The sequence below is a fragment of the Leptosomus discolor genome, chromosome 1 (genome assembly GCF_034619465.1).
Source record: "Leptosomus discolor isolate bLepDis1 chromosome 1, bLepDis1.hap2, whole genome shotgun sequence".
Lineage (NCBI taxonomy): Eukaryota > Metazoa > Chordata > Aves > Leptosomiformes > Leptosomidae > Leptosomus > Leptosomus discolor.
In genome coordinates, this window is record NC_141391.1 from 87,638,235 (window position 1) to 87,655,398 (window position 17,164).

Consider the following 17,164-nt stretch of genomic DNA (forward strand, 5'->3'; position numbering starts at 1 on the left):
AAAGGTAAGGGGAAAGAAAGAAGAGGAAGAAGAATTATGCATCCTGTGTAGCAGTCCTGAAACTGGTATCGAATAGCTTGATGTACTGTAAAATAATACAATTACCCTATGGCTATACTATGCACCGTTACATAATGACTTTATGTTTAGAAATGCATTAATTCCAGTTCTAAGGTCAATCAGTACAGAAAGGAAAACATCCTTTTTTCCCCCTTGTGTCCTGATTAAAGGAAATGCTGGGTGGTTTTATTTGTTTTCAGTCACTTGATGATTGTCTGTTTTAATATCCATCAGTATCCAACTTCTTGAAGATAATCAAAGCTCTCCCTTGATGCATTCTGGAATCATGTCCGAATTTGTGAAGTCAAGGGATTTTTCAGCCTGTGTTTTTTGTTATTGCTTTTATAACATTTGAATTAGGCATCTGTGGCCTTGGGGAATTTTGTGGTTGCCTTTGCAATCGAAGGTATTCATTAAGATGGTATTGTACCATAAATATTAAGATGTTATGCCTGCCAGACAAATCCTACTAAATTTGCCTTTCAGTTACTTTTTCTGATACTCTGATCCATTGTGGGAAAACCTAGAATGATATTTCAGATTGCAATGTTTGTATTTCTGACTGCTGCTGAATGTGATGAACAAACCAATTAAGTTTAACCTTTAATTTTTTTCTTTTTCGTACTTCACATAGAGGTGGCTTAATTATCTTTGAACTTTCCAAATTATTGTCGGGCTCAAAACCTAACTTAAATAAATGTCTTCTACTCTAGATTGTCTGTTTTATTTCTCCTTTCCACTGTGTGTTATTTTGGGGAGGTTTCAAAGGGAGGCTCCCCAAAGTGCTGTTTGAACAAGGGTGGAAGGTTCAATAGAGAAGATTCTCGGAGCATATGAAATCTTACTTAAGTTGCTGTCATCATGCTAGAAAGAAGCTGGCTGCAAAGTCCTCCTTTGCCTTCTGGAACGTGGCTTGTTAATTAGTCAAAAGAAGCTGGACTTTGACTGCAGTGTGGAAGACTCTTCGTCCAGGTTGTGATACAGAAAAGGAGTGGTAAAGCAACGTGTTGCCATGCTTTGGCTAGTTTGGATTACACCCTGCTGATATCAGTGAAGAAACTCTTACTGATGTCTGTAAGGCTGGGGGCAGGTCCCCCTGCCAACCACATCTTGTGCATTGAATGGAAAAAAAAACCCTTCTGACCCCTCTTAAACATTCTGGCACACTCTTCACCAAGCTTATTTAAATGTCACCTTTTGTATATATATAATAGTTCACTGTACTATTTTTTGTGTGATTAAATTGTACTGTTACAAAATCACCAACAGCTTAGTATCTGTACTTTTTTAAACAGACTTTATTTTGAATTAGATACTCATCATATCTTCACTATAACATGTTCAGCTTTTTAGCATCCTAAGAAGCAACAGCAATGATAACAACAGAGTAATTGGTTTGAGAGAAAATGCTACTTTTATTATTTTTATTTAGTATTTTCCCTTACTTGATTATATTGGCTCCTTCATTCATCAAGAGACAATGCTATACTCTGTTTTCGTCATTTATGATTAGAATTAATGACCTTACGCTTTTTAATCATTAAATTTGAATAAAATACTAACTTGCTTGCTCTTCAGTTGCTTAGTTGTCTTTTAACTACATGGGAACTGGATGTTCTTTGCAGGACTGTTAAAATGGATTCTGACTGGAGTTTCCAACAGAGTATGAATTAGTTATAGTATTTCATTACTTCATGTCATGGTTGGTCTTATAAAAAGTTTATTTTATTGGAAATGTTCTGTTCAATAAATTGTTGTAACCTTGATCCAGTATGAAAAATATATTAGCAGTAAAATCTGTTTACTGATGCAAATACTGTGTAGATATTACCACTTAAAATTTTGTATTAGTTTTGCTTATATTTTTAAAAATTGTATGTCTTTTTCTGGAGCAATGTTTCTCAAACTATATATTGCAGCTTCCAAGGGAGCTAATGAAAGGTTCAGAGAGTTTTAAAAAACATTAAAAAGAATTTTAGATAGCATATATTAAATATTAATTGCATTCATTGTTTAGAGAGAAAAAGCAAAAATAATATGCTGACTTACTGGGAGCACCCTCTCAGTTCCTTCAGGATTGGGGATGGTAAAAGCAGCAATAGGTCCTGGTAGCAAGAGGGAGGTAGGGACCACAGGGCATTGCTAACTGGGGACAGAGCAGCTCTGGAGGAGAGGGCAGTTAAGTGTCTGTTTGCTGTCAGTCAGTACTTACAGGGGCCTGTTTCCCTGTGTTAGAGAAACTGAGCTGGTGTAAGTAAAGATGATTGGTTGTCTGTTCCCTGGCCAACTGACAGTTTGAGAAAGGGTCCATAAAGACTAATGATCTTGAAGGAGGATGATGCATCTAAAACGTTTGAGAAATAGTACTTCAAAATGTATGGAAATATGGATTTTGTGTCTGTCATTGTGGGTTAAGATTTCAGGTTCTTTTGTGGGACATTTTTGAGACTATTCCAGTTTTTATATGTAACTTCTAAACCTTCTCTGTCAGGCTGTTCCTGTGGGTTGAGTATTTAACTCTTTGGACCTGAAAACATTTTAGTTTTATTTCTGTTTCAGCAATTCCACTTGCCCTGGCCAGCCTACCAAAAGGGACTGCATCAGGAAAAAAGCTCTAGTCCTTGGAAGAGAATTAACAGTGATAACACTGATCTCCAAGGCATCCAGTTCAGAAATACTTGAATGGAATTGCTTGTGTTTTTCTGTTCGGTGTGCCTGCATATGGTCTGCTGAATAGCTACCATTGAACTGGAGAGCTACACAAGCTGATTTACTTGCAGGTGCACAGGTTGACTTGAACTGAACAGTTGAGGTCTCTCTAAATTGCCATGCAAAATGCCCTGTAGGTGCACCATACCTGCAAGCCATGTTCTGAGTGCTCTCTTTTCAACCAGGAGGACCTTAAGACTTAATTCTTTATAAAATGAAAGCTGAACTCCTACAGCCCAAGGTGGTAGTTACAGCAATGCTCAGTGTGTTGAGCTACTACTAGGAGAGACCATTCAGATACTTTTACCATGTAGCAAGTCTTACTGAACTACTGATTTACTGATGAAGTTGTGATAAATATTTATATTTTAAAAAATATATAACCTATTTTTAAATTTGGATTTCTCCTTTTTTTCTAGTTACACAGCTTTTCTGTTTTTGTGGAAATAAGCTGGAGAGTTGACTTTGGCAATATGACCCAAATATGGAAAAGATATGAGACATCCTAGTATGTTTTGAGACAATCCTACAGGATTGTGCTTCCACTTGTAGATCGTATTACAGTTTCTGTCCTCCTGGGAGGTCCGGGTGCCCTGGGAAGAGAACCCACATTGCCATCCTGTGCGATTCCACAGTCATTCAGACTCTCACCAGTTACACTGTAACTTCACCTCTGGAAGTGTCTGACCTGGGAGCGGTTTAGGGAAACCTTTTACCTTCAGGTAGCTGGATAACTTGCATTTTTCCGTGGTATACTGAATACCGTTTCTTCCTATTGCATTCAGTGTTTTAACCACCTTGCCGAGCCAAAAGATGAACCGCAGTATGCATTTGTCAGAGGCACAAACTCCAGCTGATTTCCAGTATCTTCCAGCAAACTGTTCTGGAGGACAAACTGACCTGTATGTCTGGGCTGTGTATTAGCACAGACTGGTGAAGTGTCAAGTTACCCGATAGAATCCTCAGACTTCAGCAAAATCATGTTTTCAGAAATTAAGCCCATGTCATTAGTATTTAAAAAGTTAAGCCCAGGTATTCCAGGCTGTAACCCAAGGGTAATTCTTTGCCTCTGTCATCTAGCCCTCCAGCAGCTTGTCAGGACCACCAGAGGCTAATCAACTTGTTGTAGGTCCAGATCACTGTTGCGCTTGAGCATGATTTCCTTATGTGACATAAACCATAAACTCCTGTTGATTACCACCAGTCTAGTCTCTAGGGGCCCCATTCCTCTTACCTACCTACTCAGGCAGGTAAAGTAAAGGGCTGTCTTCTTCCTCAAAGTGGAGAAAAGCAAATCCATCTATCCAGTTTGTCTTCCTTTCAGTACTCCTGCCAGTATGAGCCATGAACAACAAAAGTTTGGGCTTAACGAGTGTAAACAGAGTCTAGGTCATAAAATTCTGTTGGTTTACAATGAAGATTAATTCTACAAGCTACTCAGCAAGCCACAAAGTGTACTTGTCATAGAAGTGCAAGGCATCAGAAAGGAAATAACTAGTGTTGTATTAGTGATTCAAGAACATCTCTGGCTACAGTGTCACAGATGAAAATTTAAATGATAAGATTTTTGTTTCTCTGAAAGAGGGTTTTTATACACGGTTTTGCCACCAGCTTTATTCTTATTTTTGCAGACTTCTGTCTTCTTGTTTTTAGTGGTTGTAAAGTCTTTTACATGTCTGGTTTTGTGTGTGTGTCTTTCTCTCTCTTTTCCTGTAAATACGGGCAGTCTTTCATTGGCCTAGCTACAGAATACTCATGTTAACTCTAACGGGCAAGGAAAAAATTTAGCAGTATCACTGTTTACAGGAGATGATTTTCTAACATTAAAAAAAGTGAAAACTTGTGTCACTTTATAGCTGTTACTCTAAAGGTGGACTTGCAAAATTTTAACAGGAGAATTTTAAGCATTCATTTTATTATGTTTAAGATCAATAACATCTAATATAGCTCTGTTCCTCAAACAAGGCAGTAACTAGCTAAAGGTTGAGGTTTCATAGGTGGCATGCATCATTCTTACATACAGATTGAAAAAAAAGTAACACAATGGTGGGGGCTTTGCTTGATAAGCATAAGTTCAAATGGCTTGTTGCTAGCTTTTGAAAGGCCGACGTTTTGAAAAAATTCCTGCTGTTGAACTCTTTGGGTTTTCTGCAGTATAGGCATACTGCTACAGTGTCAAGATTAATATCTAGGAAATGATAAATGATTATTCTGCACAGGAATGCCCTGATGGTCTGTCAAAAAGTATTCTTAATGGTACTAGCAGAGGGATCTTTCTACACTCCCGTTAGTCAGTATTTAGAGCTTCTCTGCCATCAATACAATGTGAAATGTTTGTGTCTTCCAGTAGTTATTTAGGTCAGAAACTATAGGTATGGTGAACTTTCTTTAATCCCAACACTTTCTTCCAGGAGTTCACTTCTAAAAAGATGGAGGGGAAAGAACTCTTTCAAAGCAAAACTCTGCATTTGTTTAGTATTAGGTTAATTTTAGGGTATATGAAGATACTGTTGTACTTGCTGTTTTGCCACTTTTCTTTTTCTTCTGCTTGAGTTTAGCTATCACACAAGCCAAGCAACATAAGGCTTTTGTTATCAGGCAGGCATGTTATTAAGTAGACTGAAGTAATCAATATTTATTTTAATTTAATTTTTCTGCATCTGTATAGAGACTGATAGAAAATCTGGCTATAAATTCCAGTCCTATAGTGGTTTAATAAAGTCTTCAAATGATTTGTCATTATTTAGCTAGCCAAAATAGTTAAATTGAGGAAGAAAAAGGTGTGCCTACTTCACGTGCAAGAGAGTTGTGATTAAGAGGAAGGATGCTATTTGGACTGGAATGATAGCTAGAATGCATGATTATTCTGTAAGGAGTGTACAGTTTGTTTACCTGTGAGTAAATGTTACTTTGTGAGGAGTGGGCCCAGGGGAGTGAAGAAGAAGAAGAATCTCCAGTTTATTCTGTCTCATAGTGCATGTGTTCTGAGGACACAGTACCTGATTTTACAACATCTGCAGACATAAACTAAGGTTTTACAGTTAATTCTTAAGCTGTAGAGCAGATGGGGGGAGATGACATTCAATTTAATGCCTATTTATACACCTTTTACTGTAAACAGTATAGAATTTTTCTTTACAATGTTAGTTTAATTAAGGAATTCACTGGATTCTGTATGTTATTTACTTGTTAAGATTTCACCAGTGGCTCTACTGATTACTATTTTTATGGGCATAGGCAATAATCTTGCTGTGCAAAAGGGAAAAAGATGTAATCGGAGTCAATTTTGTAAGCACAATACATGTCCATTTGTAGATCTGTCTCCTTAGCATGAATGCTTTTTCAGTCAGCTTAAAAGCACACAAAACATTAGAACTGTTAACTGTTTAACTTTCTGAACTATAAAATGTTTATAGCTTTTTCAAATAAAAATGTGTAATATATAAGGATAATCTTGATTGTTTCTCTCTCTCTTTTGAACCAGCCTCTTATTCCTAGAAGTCCTACAAGCAGTGTTGCTACGCCATCCAGCACTATCAGCACACCTACAAAAAGAGATAGTTCTGCACTTCAGGATCTCTACATACCCCCTCCTCCAACAGAACCTTATGTTCCAAGGTAAAAAAAGATCATTTCAGGTAGAATTCAATGTAAAAAATATTTGTAAAGTAACTGACCATTCTGTTCCCACTCGTTTATAAGCCTGCCTTGCAGGCTTAGGCTGATAATACTTCGTTTTACAGGTGAACCGGTTATTAGGGATAGATATAACGAATCAGACCCAAAATGATCTGAATCTGTGTCTTGTCTGCAAAACAGACAGTAGCCTTTAGAAAAGAAAGTTCGGTACCCTATTTTCTCAAATATGGGATAATCTATTGTCTGTGACAGTCTCGTCCTATTTCAGAACAGCAAAACTTATCTGAAACCCTGAATCTCTGACTAGGAAAAGAGTTCATCTGTCCTTTTGCCTAATAACTATGATGCAAAAAGGGAGACTGAGCTAAAAGCAAGAAACTTAGAACTTCAACAAGAGCACTATTTTGTTCTTTTTTAGATATGTTGGATTTTATAGTGTTAGAGCTGATTTCAGGATTGTGTTGTACTGTGGCCACTCTACTAGCTTCTGCAGTGACCATGCTCTTCCCTGTAAATATATCTGCTACTCTGACCTGGCACCTGGAACAGGCGTCTCTCACATGTCTCTGGGCTTGCTGAGCCGGAAAAGCCGCAGATCCTCCTTGAAGATTCATCACCTTACCCTCACATGACCTCAGATGATTCAGTATAATTCTGTAGTGTACACAGATGTTGCTTTCCTAAAATGATGAGAGAATTATAGCCTATAAATAATACGGAAGTAGCTACGCGTAGGTCTGGGAGTGTATTTAAGAGGAATCAGTATTTTTAAAGCTTCCGTATTCTTAGTCTCTGGCTATCATATGTCCAGTCAATGTATTTTTAAATTACTTCTTTATTTTCTTTTAGTTAACTTTCTTGAAAAAGTTGTAGGGGCAGCATGTCCTTTCTTGTACCAGAGTTTCTTACAGCTGAGTTTTTCTTAGAATTTCTTATCAGTAACTCTTCTAGCCAATTAATAAGATGTATGACCTGATACTGACAAGACTTTCCTGAGGGTTATCCAAGAGTGAGTTATATGGCAAATTAACTTGCCTAGTGGGGAGGAGAAGTTGTGATTCTATGATAAATTCTTACTCTTCAGAGATACGAAAAACCTTCCAGGGCAAAAGAGTGACTTTCCACTTCATGATTTAGATGATGTCACAAGCCTTTTGTGAAGCCATAAGCTGAGTCCAGTGTTCCTTCCTTATCCCTGCCTCATCTGTTACCTGGCTTAGTTTTTATTTCTTGAAAAAAAAAAAGTATTGCCACTTTATTTCAAATGTGACCCATATAATGCAGTTGAACTTGCTAACACAATTACTCTTGTATTTGTCTTAAAGTGACGGAGACAAACAGAATACATAGTGTAGTTCACTAATTTTTTTTCTTCTAAATAAATAAAATTGTCAGTTATGACACTTGAATTGTTCATAGGGATTGAATGTGTCTTTTATCTGTCTGATAACAGTATTTTGTTATGCCTATGTAAATATTTTAATGACATGGTTGGCAGAAAATCCTCAGAAAAAATCAAGTATTTAATTCTAACCCATTAACACAAAAAACTTGCAAAATAAGCCCCAACCAAAACATAGTCTTAGATTTCTCTTTGAATGCAGTAGTTATATGGTAAAGACTTGTTGCTCCTGAAACTGTACTATCTTAAAACAAGTAGTGCCTTTGCACTGCTACTGGTCATGTTTACTACCCCACGAAAATACTTTTATGTGATAAGAAATGCATCCTCTTTTTTGAAGTATTTTTAGTGAATATTTGCTGCTCAGCAGTTTTCAAGTTCTGCTCTGGAAATTAAGATCTTCAAAATGTGTTTTGAATATTTATTAATAACATTTCTTAAATCTCGATAATAATGCAGTAGTTTGGACCGATTCTGATTAAATCTTGTAATACATATTAGTACAAGCTGTAATCTTACAGAAAGATTGAGAGATTAAGCTATGTACCTTTGAAATTTTTTTTATCAGCTTAATCCTAATGGACTATACTTGATTGTACAAACCTGTCATACACTGTGCAGTGTTTCTGAATAATCTGTTTTGGCATTTCATCAGGTTTTTTTGTCCATGATTAACTATATTTAAGCGTGTCTTTATTTTGGGTATTATCAAACTGTTCAGCGTCTGTTTCTCAGTTTGTTGTTGCTGTTCCAAGGAAAAAAAAAAAAGGCAAAACAAAGGAACAAGCCCTCCTTTTGTTAGTGGAATAGTGTAAAAGACTTGTTATTTTTATGTAAATTGTAAAACCCTGAAGCCATGCCGCCTTGATGACGATACCCACAGATAGTACAGCCACCCACATAGCCACTCATGGATGGCATGGCATGAGAAAGGACCGACACTTTCCCTGTGCCAGTTACTTAGAAGTGCTGGTCACAAATTAGTGCCTGTTCAAATTTGTCAATACCTTTGGGGGTGAGAACTGAAGTCCTCGACTCTAGAGGGCTGTGGCAAATGATGTTTGCCTGGTGACTCTGCACTTCTCTCCGTGGTGGCAGTAAAGATCCCCCCCGGCTTCCTTATCACAGAGGCTTCCTTGTGCCAGCCCCTGATGGTAGCTGCAGCACCGGTTAGCACCTGGCTGTTTTATGTCGGTCTCCGTTGTGTTACCTGCTGGAATCCCGCAGCACTGTCACCACAAGAAGTCTTTCCATGACTGGACATGAGCTCACAGCCCCGATGGGGCTGCACCAACCCCACTTGCTAAGCCAACACCATCCCTGCTCTGGGAAAGCAGCCTGGCAAAGCGAGCATAGTGGTCAGTGGGGGTTTCTGGCGCTCACTGTTGCAGCCAAAGCAGGATGGCCCTTTCTCATCCTCCGTGGCTGCCTGGATCCCACAAGGAGGCTTTGCTTTGTCCTCAAAGGGAGTCTCAGGGTGCTAAGGGAAGTATGGGTCAGCACACAGGCCAGCTTGGAACTCGCATGGCAGTTCAGAGAGGCAGAAGTGCTCCAATGACAGCATGGGGCCCCAGCTTCCCTCTCTTGGCTGCCTCCCACGCATTTTGCTGCCCAGAAATTACTGTCTGATTACGTCTTTTGCAGCCATCTCCAGGCACAGTCCTACCAGCAGGTTTACTGAGCCCTGCTTTATCTAGTGCAAGGAGAAGGCTCCTACCCCAGGCACGTCTTGCTCTTGTGTTTGCTGCCTTTGAGTAGTTTGCATTTTCAGAGAGTGGGGCGGGGGTGCGGGGAAGGAAAAAGCAGTCGTCTTGGGGATCTGTACGCAAATGGCAAATGCGTGGCTTGCAATGCACTGCTGTGCTGGGACAGCAGCTCATAATCAGGTGCTGTACACCCTATTTGGTACTGTATGGATGTACGTATACAACTTCTAGGCCTGAATGGATTATGCAAGACTATGGCAAATGTCTGTACATTGTCTGTCCCTGGTTCTTTTTGCTCTGGGGTTTGTTTGTAAGGAATCAGATTGAATTTGTCCATGCTTGCCATATAGCCGTGTCTTAAAACTATCTGATGTACTTAAAAATGCAAGTATAAAAAAGTAAGGTCAACATTATTTCTCTGCCCTAAATCATAAAATCTGGGTAGATTAACAAAAAAACAAAGAAAACCAAACCAAAACAAACAAAAAGAAACAAAGAGGAGCTTTATTTCTTTATTTCTATGATTCTTTTCAAGAGAAACCAGTAAGATGGCTACAGTCTGTAAAAGAATTGAATAAGCAGAGATGTGTGAGATAACTGGCACATACATATGTATGTGTGATGTGTGATCCTGATGTTGGTTGATGGCATCCATTTCGTGCTTGTATGAAATATTGATATATTCCTGTGTTTATTGAAATATTCACAGTAGAAAAAAAACCCCAACAATGTCTTATCCTGATATATTAAGAACCTCTCTTGTTTACTAAAGGGATGAAAAAGGAAATCTCCCATGTGATGACGTTGGCAGACATATAGTGGGCAAGCCAGTTCATACAGGATCCGAATCTCCAAACTCATTTCTTGACCAGGAATATCGGAAACGCTTTAATGTAGTTGAAGAAGATGCAGTTTTATACTGCTATGAATATGAGAAAGGAAGAACAAGTGGTCCTGGAAGGAGAGAGAGCACACCAACATATGGTATGACATCAACCTATAAAGGATAATCACCATTTGTTAATATTCGGGGTTTTATGCATCTGCTTTTGTTTTTAAGCATGACAATATTTTTGGTGGCCATTGATTTTGCTAAGAATTCTGTACTACTTTGTCCAATTTCAACCTGAGTGCTTATTCTGTGCAAAAAAAAAAAAAAAAAAAAGTTACTTGCTATGATAGGGAGAGCAAATCCAGTTTTATATTGATGATTTTTCTGAATATAAGTTCTACAACTTTGTTGTCAGCGTAATTTTCCGGATTATGCTTCAATATAATTTTATTTAAAAAAAACCCTGGCAGAAGCCCGTGTATTTTAACTAAAAATACAGGATGGAATTGTTCTCCCAGTATAAGGGCAAGACTTGCATAGGTTTAGGAATTCAGCATTAGAAAAATTTACCCAGGTATAATAAAGATCAAAACCACTTCAGGTTTACCAAGAGATGACATGCTGCTTTCATGCTGCACTGCTCTCTAAAACTATTTAATTTTTCTTTAGTCCCAGAAATGAAGTATGACTGGTGATACTGTATTAATCTCCTGTAACTTCCTATATGGGAAGTGATGACTGCCTATATATTGTAGTTCCTCTTTATTTGAGGTAATTTGTTGTCTAAGAAAAAATTTTGCATGTAAACACACACATGTATTCATGCTACTTCCCCATCTTTGATTTCTTGTGAGAGTTTTGCTCCTCATACCTTTATGCTCCAGGTTATTTTCCCTTTGAATCTGTTGGAACTCTTCCTTTAATTAGTATTGTAACTTGTTTCAGCGTTGGACTGGGAGAATTATTTTTCTGTTACCAAGTATAAAATTGTGCAGTCACACAGTAGTTAGGGTATAGAAGAAAATGAAGAGGAAATCTCATGTTTAAAAAAGTTATTTTGACTACTATGGTATTAGCTGAGCACACACTTGAATATTTTTTCACCCTACTTGGTATGTTATTTCCATTTTTAAACTGAGCACGAGCTGTATATTGGAGTTGTTATAGTAATCCTGACATCATATCCCTTTGAAAAGAAGATAGACTTCTTTTATTAGTATATCATGCAGCCAAGCTCCAAAATCACCTGGGAACCTTGATATAAATTGAGCTTGACCTGTGTAAAGTATCCTCAGGACCTGGAGCAATGTGCTTGCACAACATTAAAGGCTGCATTTTTATAAGATGCAGAGCTACACAATCCTGCTGGAGAATCCTAAGTATCCTTTTGATTTCAAAGTGTTTTCAGGTGTTTTCTAACCATACTGTAGTGTACAAAATAACTGTTAAGTTTTCAAAGTGGATTTATCAATTTTATGACTCCAGTATTTCAATTATTACAATTGATGAATGCAGTCAGTTCCATTAACAGAGATGTACTCTCTGTTCCAGATGTTAAATTTTAATACTGGTGGTGTAGAGTGAAGAACAACTCATTTCTTCTTCAAGGGTTGCTGAATCCATTATTTTCTTACAGGATAGCATTTTTTCCTATGAGCAGAAAGGTTTATAAATACATGAATCAAAGACTGCACTGAAAATCAGTCATTATTTAACGCCTTTGTTATACAAGCCTTTCACTTTTCATCTCATTTATTTTTTAATGAATTCACACCATCAAGTCCATTTTCATTTAAGTGTATTTTCTAAAAATACTACCATTTCAGCATTAAATTCTAAAGTTTCCCACATGGCATTTGTTAGCATAAGGTTTGTGGCTAGGCAAGACCTTAGGATTTCACAGAAATCTGGAAAATTACAATAACACTCTTCGGCTTGTGATGACCTATTAAAGAAGGTCAAACAGAGTTCCAAGGCCTAGAGAAATAGTTGTTTTCAACATGTACTCATCATTAATTATGTGGTGGTGTTAATTTTTTTTTTAAAAATGTCTCAGTCCTCCATCATGAAAGGTTAATAAGGCCCTCTATAATTTCTTTATTGGAATCTTTTGACATTTTTTGACAATGTTAACAAAGAGATTTCTCTTTCATGCTCTTACTGGCTTCCAGCTGTTGTGTAATTGTTGCTAATTGGCCTCAGAAAGCTTCTGTTCCCATCCCAAGGAAGAGATTTTCCTGAGTGTACTCATCAGGGAAAACAGATTTAGGGAATCCGGGGGGGGCTAACAAGAAGGAGACTAGCAGGCGTAGCAGGCAAATGAAACTTGAGTTTAGGGAAAGAAACAGATTTGCTCATTGCATTTTTACTGCCGGATACAAAAAAACATGCACTTTGAGCAGCTAGAGATTTTGTAGCAAATTTGTTATGGCTGTAGCTTTTGATAACAATCAGACTTTACATGTTTGTGGCATTTGTATCTTTTTTAAGTGTGCAAGTCCTTTCAATAAGATAATGTGAGTTCAGCCTCACAAAGAAGAGCAAGTTGTTACTTCTAGAAAAAGTATCCAGTGAAAGTTACTTCTGATCAAGTAAACGTGAGCCCAATACATCTCCACTCAGGAAATGACTTCATAACTGTGTGCTCTAAATCTCACTGGCTTCGATCAGACTGCAATATGTGTTCATAAATAGTAAAATAAATGATAAATAAAATTTTAAATATTTATCTTGTATTTCCTGAGCAATGATGTATTTGTAACCTAATCCTGTGGTCTGTACAGGACATACACCTTTTGTGGTCAATTTTTTCGTAAAGGAAATACAACCATTTACCATTATGCTGCTTGCATGGTATTGGTGTATTTCCCATGGACGCCATATTCAATAGGTAGATAGACATATCTGAATATTTGTTTTTGCTATAAACACATCTTTCTTTTTCAGTGTATCATGGATTTAATCTCAAAAAAGCGTGGAATAAGATTGATCATCTTTGTGTAGGGGTTTTCTACCAAAATAATTAACAAGACTTCTGAAGTTTTTACTTTAAGCTCTGCTACTTTCAAAAATAATTTATCTTCCCACTTCTCAGTTTTGTGAGCAGTAGATCGATTCAAAAAAGAGCAAGGGCTGCACTTGTTGTAAAACATTATGTTTTCAATCTGGTAGGTGTTGTGCCATATGCTGTGCTAATCGATGTTTTGTTTCAATACACCATTTAACTTGCTAAAAAGTTAAAAGTTGCTTCAGACCACTTTAAGTAACCCCACTAGGCTGCGTAGCACACTTTCACTGAATTTCCAACTATATTTATGGAATCCTTAAGCAGAAATCATGGTTCGCAGCATTTTTTAAAACCAATTCAGCAGCTTCCAAATCAAAATTTAAGAAATATAGTAGTCTTCAGCTTTTCTGTCTTTTGCTGTCTGAAATCAAAATGAATTTAGCAATAGTCATGCCCTTTGCTTTCTGTGGCTGAAATGCTACAAAAGAAATTGCACGTAGAGGTTTTCTGTTTCCTTTCTTAGGCAGTCACTTACGGATCTTTTAAGCCCACCAGCAAAGATGCTATTTGTGAAGGTACTGTAGTGATGTGGGCACATTTCTGTTACCAGCAATTCACATATGCTTTACAACAGATCCCTCCATGTGATGATTTTGTAGGGCACTGGTTTTATTTTCTAAACTTAAAAAAAAATCCATTAAATACTTAGCTGCTTCTTGTCTGTTAAACAGGACTCCTATCTTAACCTCTTGTTCAGAGGCGATGCTGGATCCTCTTTCATAAGCAACCCTGTAGAATAGCAGCTTAGCACATAATTTGTTCTTTCTTCTAAAGAATGTTAGTTTAATGCTGCCTTATGGTGCATGATCTCAATTTTTTCCTCTGTTTCCAGGGAAACTAAGGCCTATTTCTATGCCAGTAGAATATAACTGGGTGGGGGATTATGAAGACCCCAATAAAATAAAAAGAGATAGTAGGAGAGGTAAGTGGTCTGAACACACATCTTGTACAAGGCATTATGGGTTTTATCATGCTTTAAGCTATATATTTCAACCTCATTTTGCTGCTTGCTTAGATATATATTTGTGAACCTGTTTTGGGTTCTTTCATTATGTATACTTATTTTTTGCAGAGCCTTTATTAGGATTGAGGAAGTTGCTTAGCCAGGCAAAACAAAATCATGACTGCAAAGTCCTGCAGTTTGGCTTAACTTTATATTGGCATTTCATTGATTCGACTGTATTATCTGGTCCATTTTGAAACTGGCCTTAATTTTATAATACTAGAGGACAAAAGTATGGTTATTACTGATAAATATTGTTATGCTTAAATGAGAATTATATGACACATTTCCCTGTCTTCACAAGTTCTTTTTGGATGAAAAGCATTCTAAAGCAGCGTGGGATTCACCTCAAATTATCGAGGATAAATTCTTCAAAATTCTGGTTTGTGAGGCTCAGATAGGTAGCTTCACATACAAAATTATAATCTCTGAGATGACTGTTATTGCCCAAGAACAGGATGTTACAGTAATGACAGATCTTTCCAGAAAAATATTAACTAAGTGTTCAGTAGGGATCAAAAAAGGAAACACTGTTAGGAATTACTAGGAAAAGAATGCAAGACAAATTAAGAAGTATTCTTATGCTTGTTTATGCTGAGTGTGTGTTCGCTTCCAGTCTGTTCATCTCTTAAGAAAAATACAGTAGAATTGAAGAAGTTTTAGGAGACAACAAAAATGATCAGATGTATGGGGTGGCTTCCAAACTGGGGTCAAGTCAGTAGGCTGGCCACCATCAGAGGATACTAAAAGTGCATACTAAAAGTTGACATTAACACAAGGAAAGACCAGACAAGTTCGTGAAAGACAAATCTGCTGAGGTGTTCTAAATTCACAAGCATTGCTTCTGGCTCAGGATGTCCCTCAACTACAAGCTGGTAGATGCTTGAAGAGTATTTGAGGAATGTATGGATGATTTGGTGAACAATCTCAAATGTTCAAAGCAAATTACTTTTAAATGTATGGCACCACAGTCATTTGTTAGGATCTTGTTTAAAAAAAGGATTACAGATACGATCATAAGTGTATCATTGCTCATTTTTTGAAAACTTAAAACCAAAATTTTTTGATATGGGGCTTTTATATTTTGTTCCTTTTATTGTCACAGATACAGAAAACTACAAGAATCATGAATTTTCCCTACCAAAAGATTGCTTTCATATTATATCCAAACCAAAGAAGCAAATGGGTTTAGATAATTAAATAGTCTTGAAGAGTTAAAATTGAAAATAGATCTTAGCACGAATATTACATATTTTGGAAGCAGGATTAATATACATACAACAATGATGTTTTGCATTACTTTTTTTTCAACAGAAAATTCATTGCTTCGCTATATGAGCAATGAGAAAATAGGTCAAGAAGACTACATGTTTCAAAGGAATAGCAAAAAGGACACTGGGAAAAAGTCCAAAAAGAAGGGAGACAAGAGTAGTAGTCCGAGTCATTACTCGCTGTTGCCTAGTTTACAAATGGACTCATTGAGACAAGAAGTCATGGGCACACCTGGACCAGAAACTGCTTTGTACCACGTGAGTAAAAATAACATTAACAGAAGTTGTTGCTCTGTGCTTGTGATGAGAGACTGTCTTGTTTTTATAGTGGTGTTGAAATCTTTTTTGGACTGCTGTCGCACCGATTCCTATTCTTTGGGCAATAACTACATCTCAAATAAAGATTTTATAATTCTTTATTTTGCTGTTACAAATGTGGGTTGGACACCAGTGTCTTATCTTTGACTTCTTTAACTAGAAGGTGTTGTGTTTGCAATGGAGTGTGGTGTCTTTGCCTTGACTTACTTGCTACTTGATGGAAGAAGCAGGAGTTTCCAGACTGACTAGAAACCTTGTTTCCAGCATGTATGTCACTGCAATATGCTAAGTCTTATCAGACAACCTCTTTACTACAGATACTTGAAAGGCCTGATAATGGCAGTTGTGGGAGGCATTTGTTTTTTCCTTTGAGGTAAGGGGAGCCCTAATGTGTGTTACTGTTTTTAATGTACAAGCCCTCAATAACTCAAGTAAGTGTGAAGGAAGAGATTCTGCTGAACGGGATGTAAAAGGAAAATTGCAGTACTTACCAGTTTTTAAGTGTGTCAAGAAAATGGAGTTAGAAGATCCCAACATAGTTTAGATACGATATCATCTTCTCTCCATAGAAGTATTTACATTCAAGATTTCAGTAAAAGGTGTCTTTGTAGAGGAATATACACACAGTAACCGTACAGCAAAACAACAGAAATAACTTAAATTATCTTCATATACTAACGAAGAGTATGTATTTTAGATTGCCAGTGTGTAAGGGAAATGGCAATGTGGGCTTGTCAGGAAGTCTACTGTGAAAAACTGACTGGTGGAGCTTCACTGAGGCTTTAGGGAGATTTCCATTTGCAAAGGCAGACTGATATATAGTGTTTCCCTAACACATGAAGTCAAGGAGATTGCAAGTGTGCCCCAGCTGTCCTCTTTGAAATGTCTGTAGTCTTTCCTAGAAGGAATCTACTCAGTGCAAGCGCTCTTGAAATCAAATATTTACAGAACAAAATAGAAAAGTTATATGTGTAATGGAGGACTTTCCACTCTGTAAAGAACAATGTGGTAAATTTGCAACACTTCCCATGTATTGAGAGAATGCTCATCTCTCAGTACCATTTCTTTGTCAGTGTATGTTAATCTCCTGACACTGTGCGGTAAGAAAAACTATTTTTTAAGGTGACATCTTTGTTTTTCTTTGGTTTCCTCTGTTG

The 17,164-nt window shown here is 37.2% G+C and overlaps 1 protein-coding gene across 5 annotated transcripts in view; it reads left to right on the forward strand.

Annotated features, from left to right (window-relative positions):
• Positions 1-17,164, forward strand: part of CNKSR2 (connector enhancer of kinase suppressor of Ras 2) — a 214,524-nt gene that overhangs the window by 119,058 nt on the left and 78,302 nt on the right. For 3 of the 5 annotated variants that reach the window (XM_086466800.1, XM_086466730.1, XM_086466939.1), the window contains 4 exons: positions 6,254-6,387; positions 10,289-10,500; positions 14,248-14,337; positions 15,733-15,947. In XM_086466800.1, the coding sequence (XP_086322926.1) occupies positions 6,254-6,387; positions 10,289-10,500; positions 14,248-14,337; positions 15,733-15,947 (651 nt within the window). The remainder of the gene's footprint in view (positions 1-6,253; positions 6,388-10,288; positions 10,501-14,247; positions 14,338-15,732; positions 15,948-17,164) is intronic. The other 2 variants (XM_086466873.1, XM_086467011.1) reach the window with 1 other exon arrangement.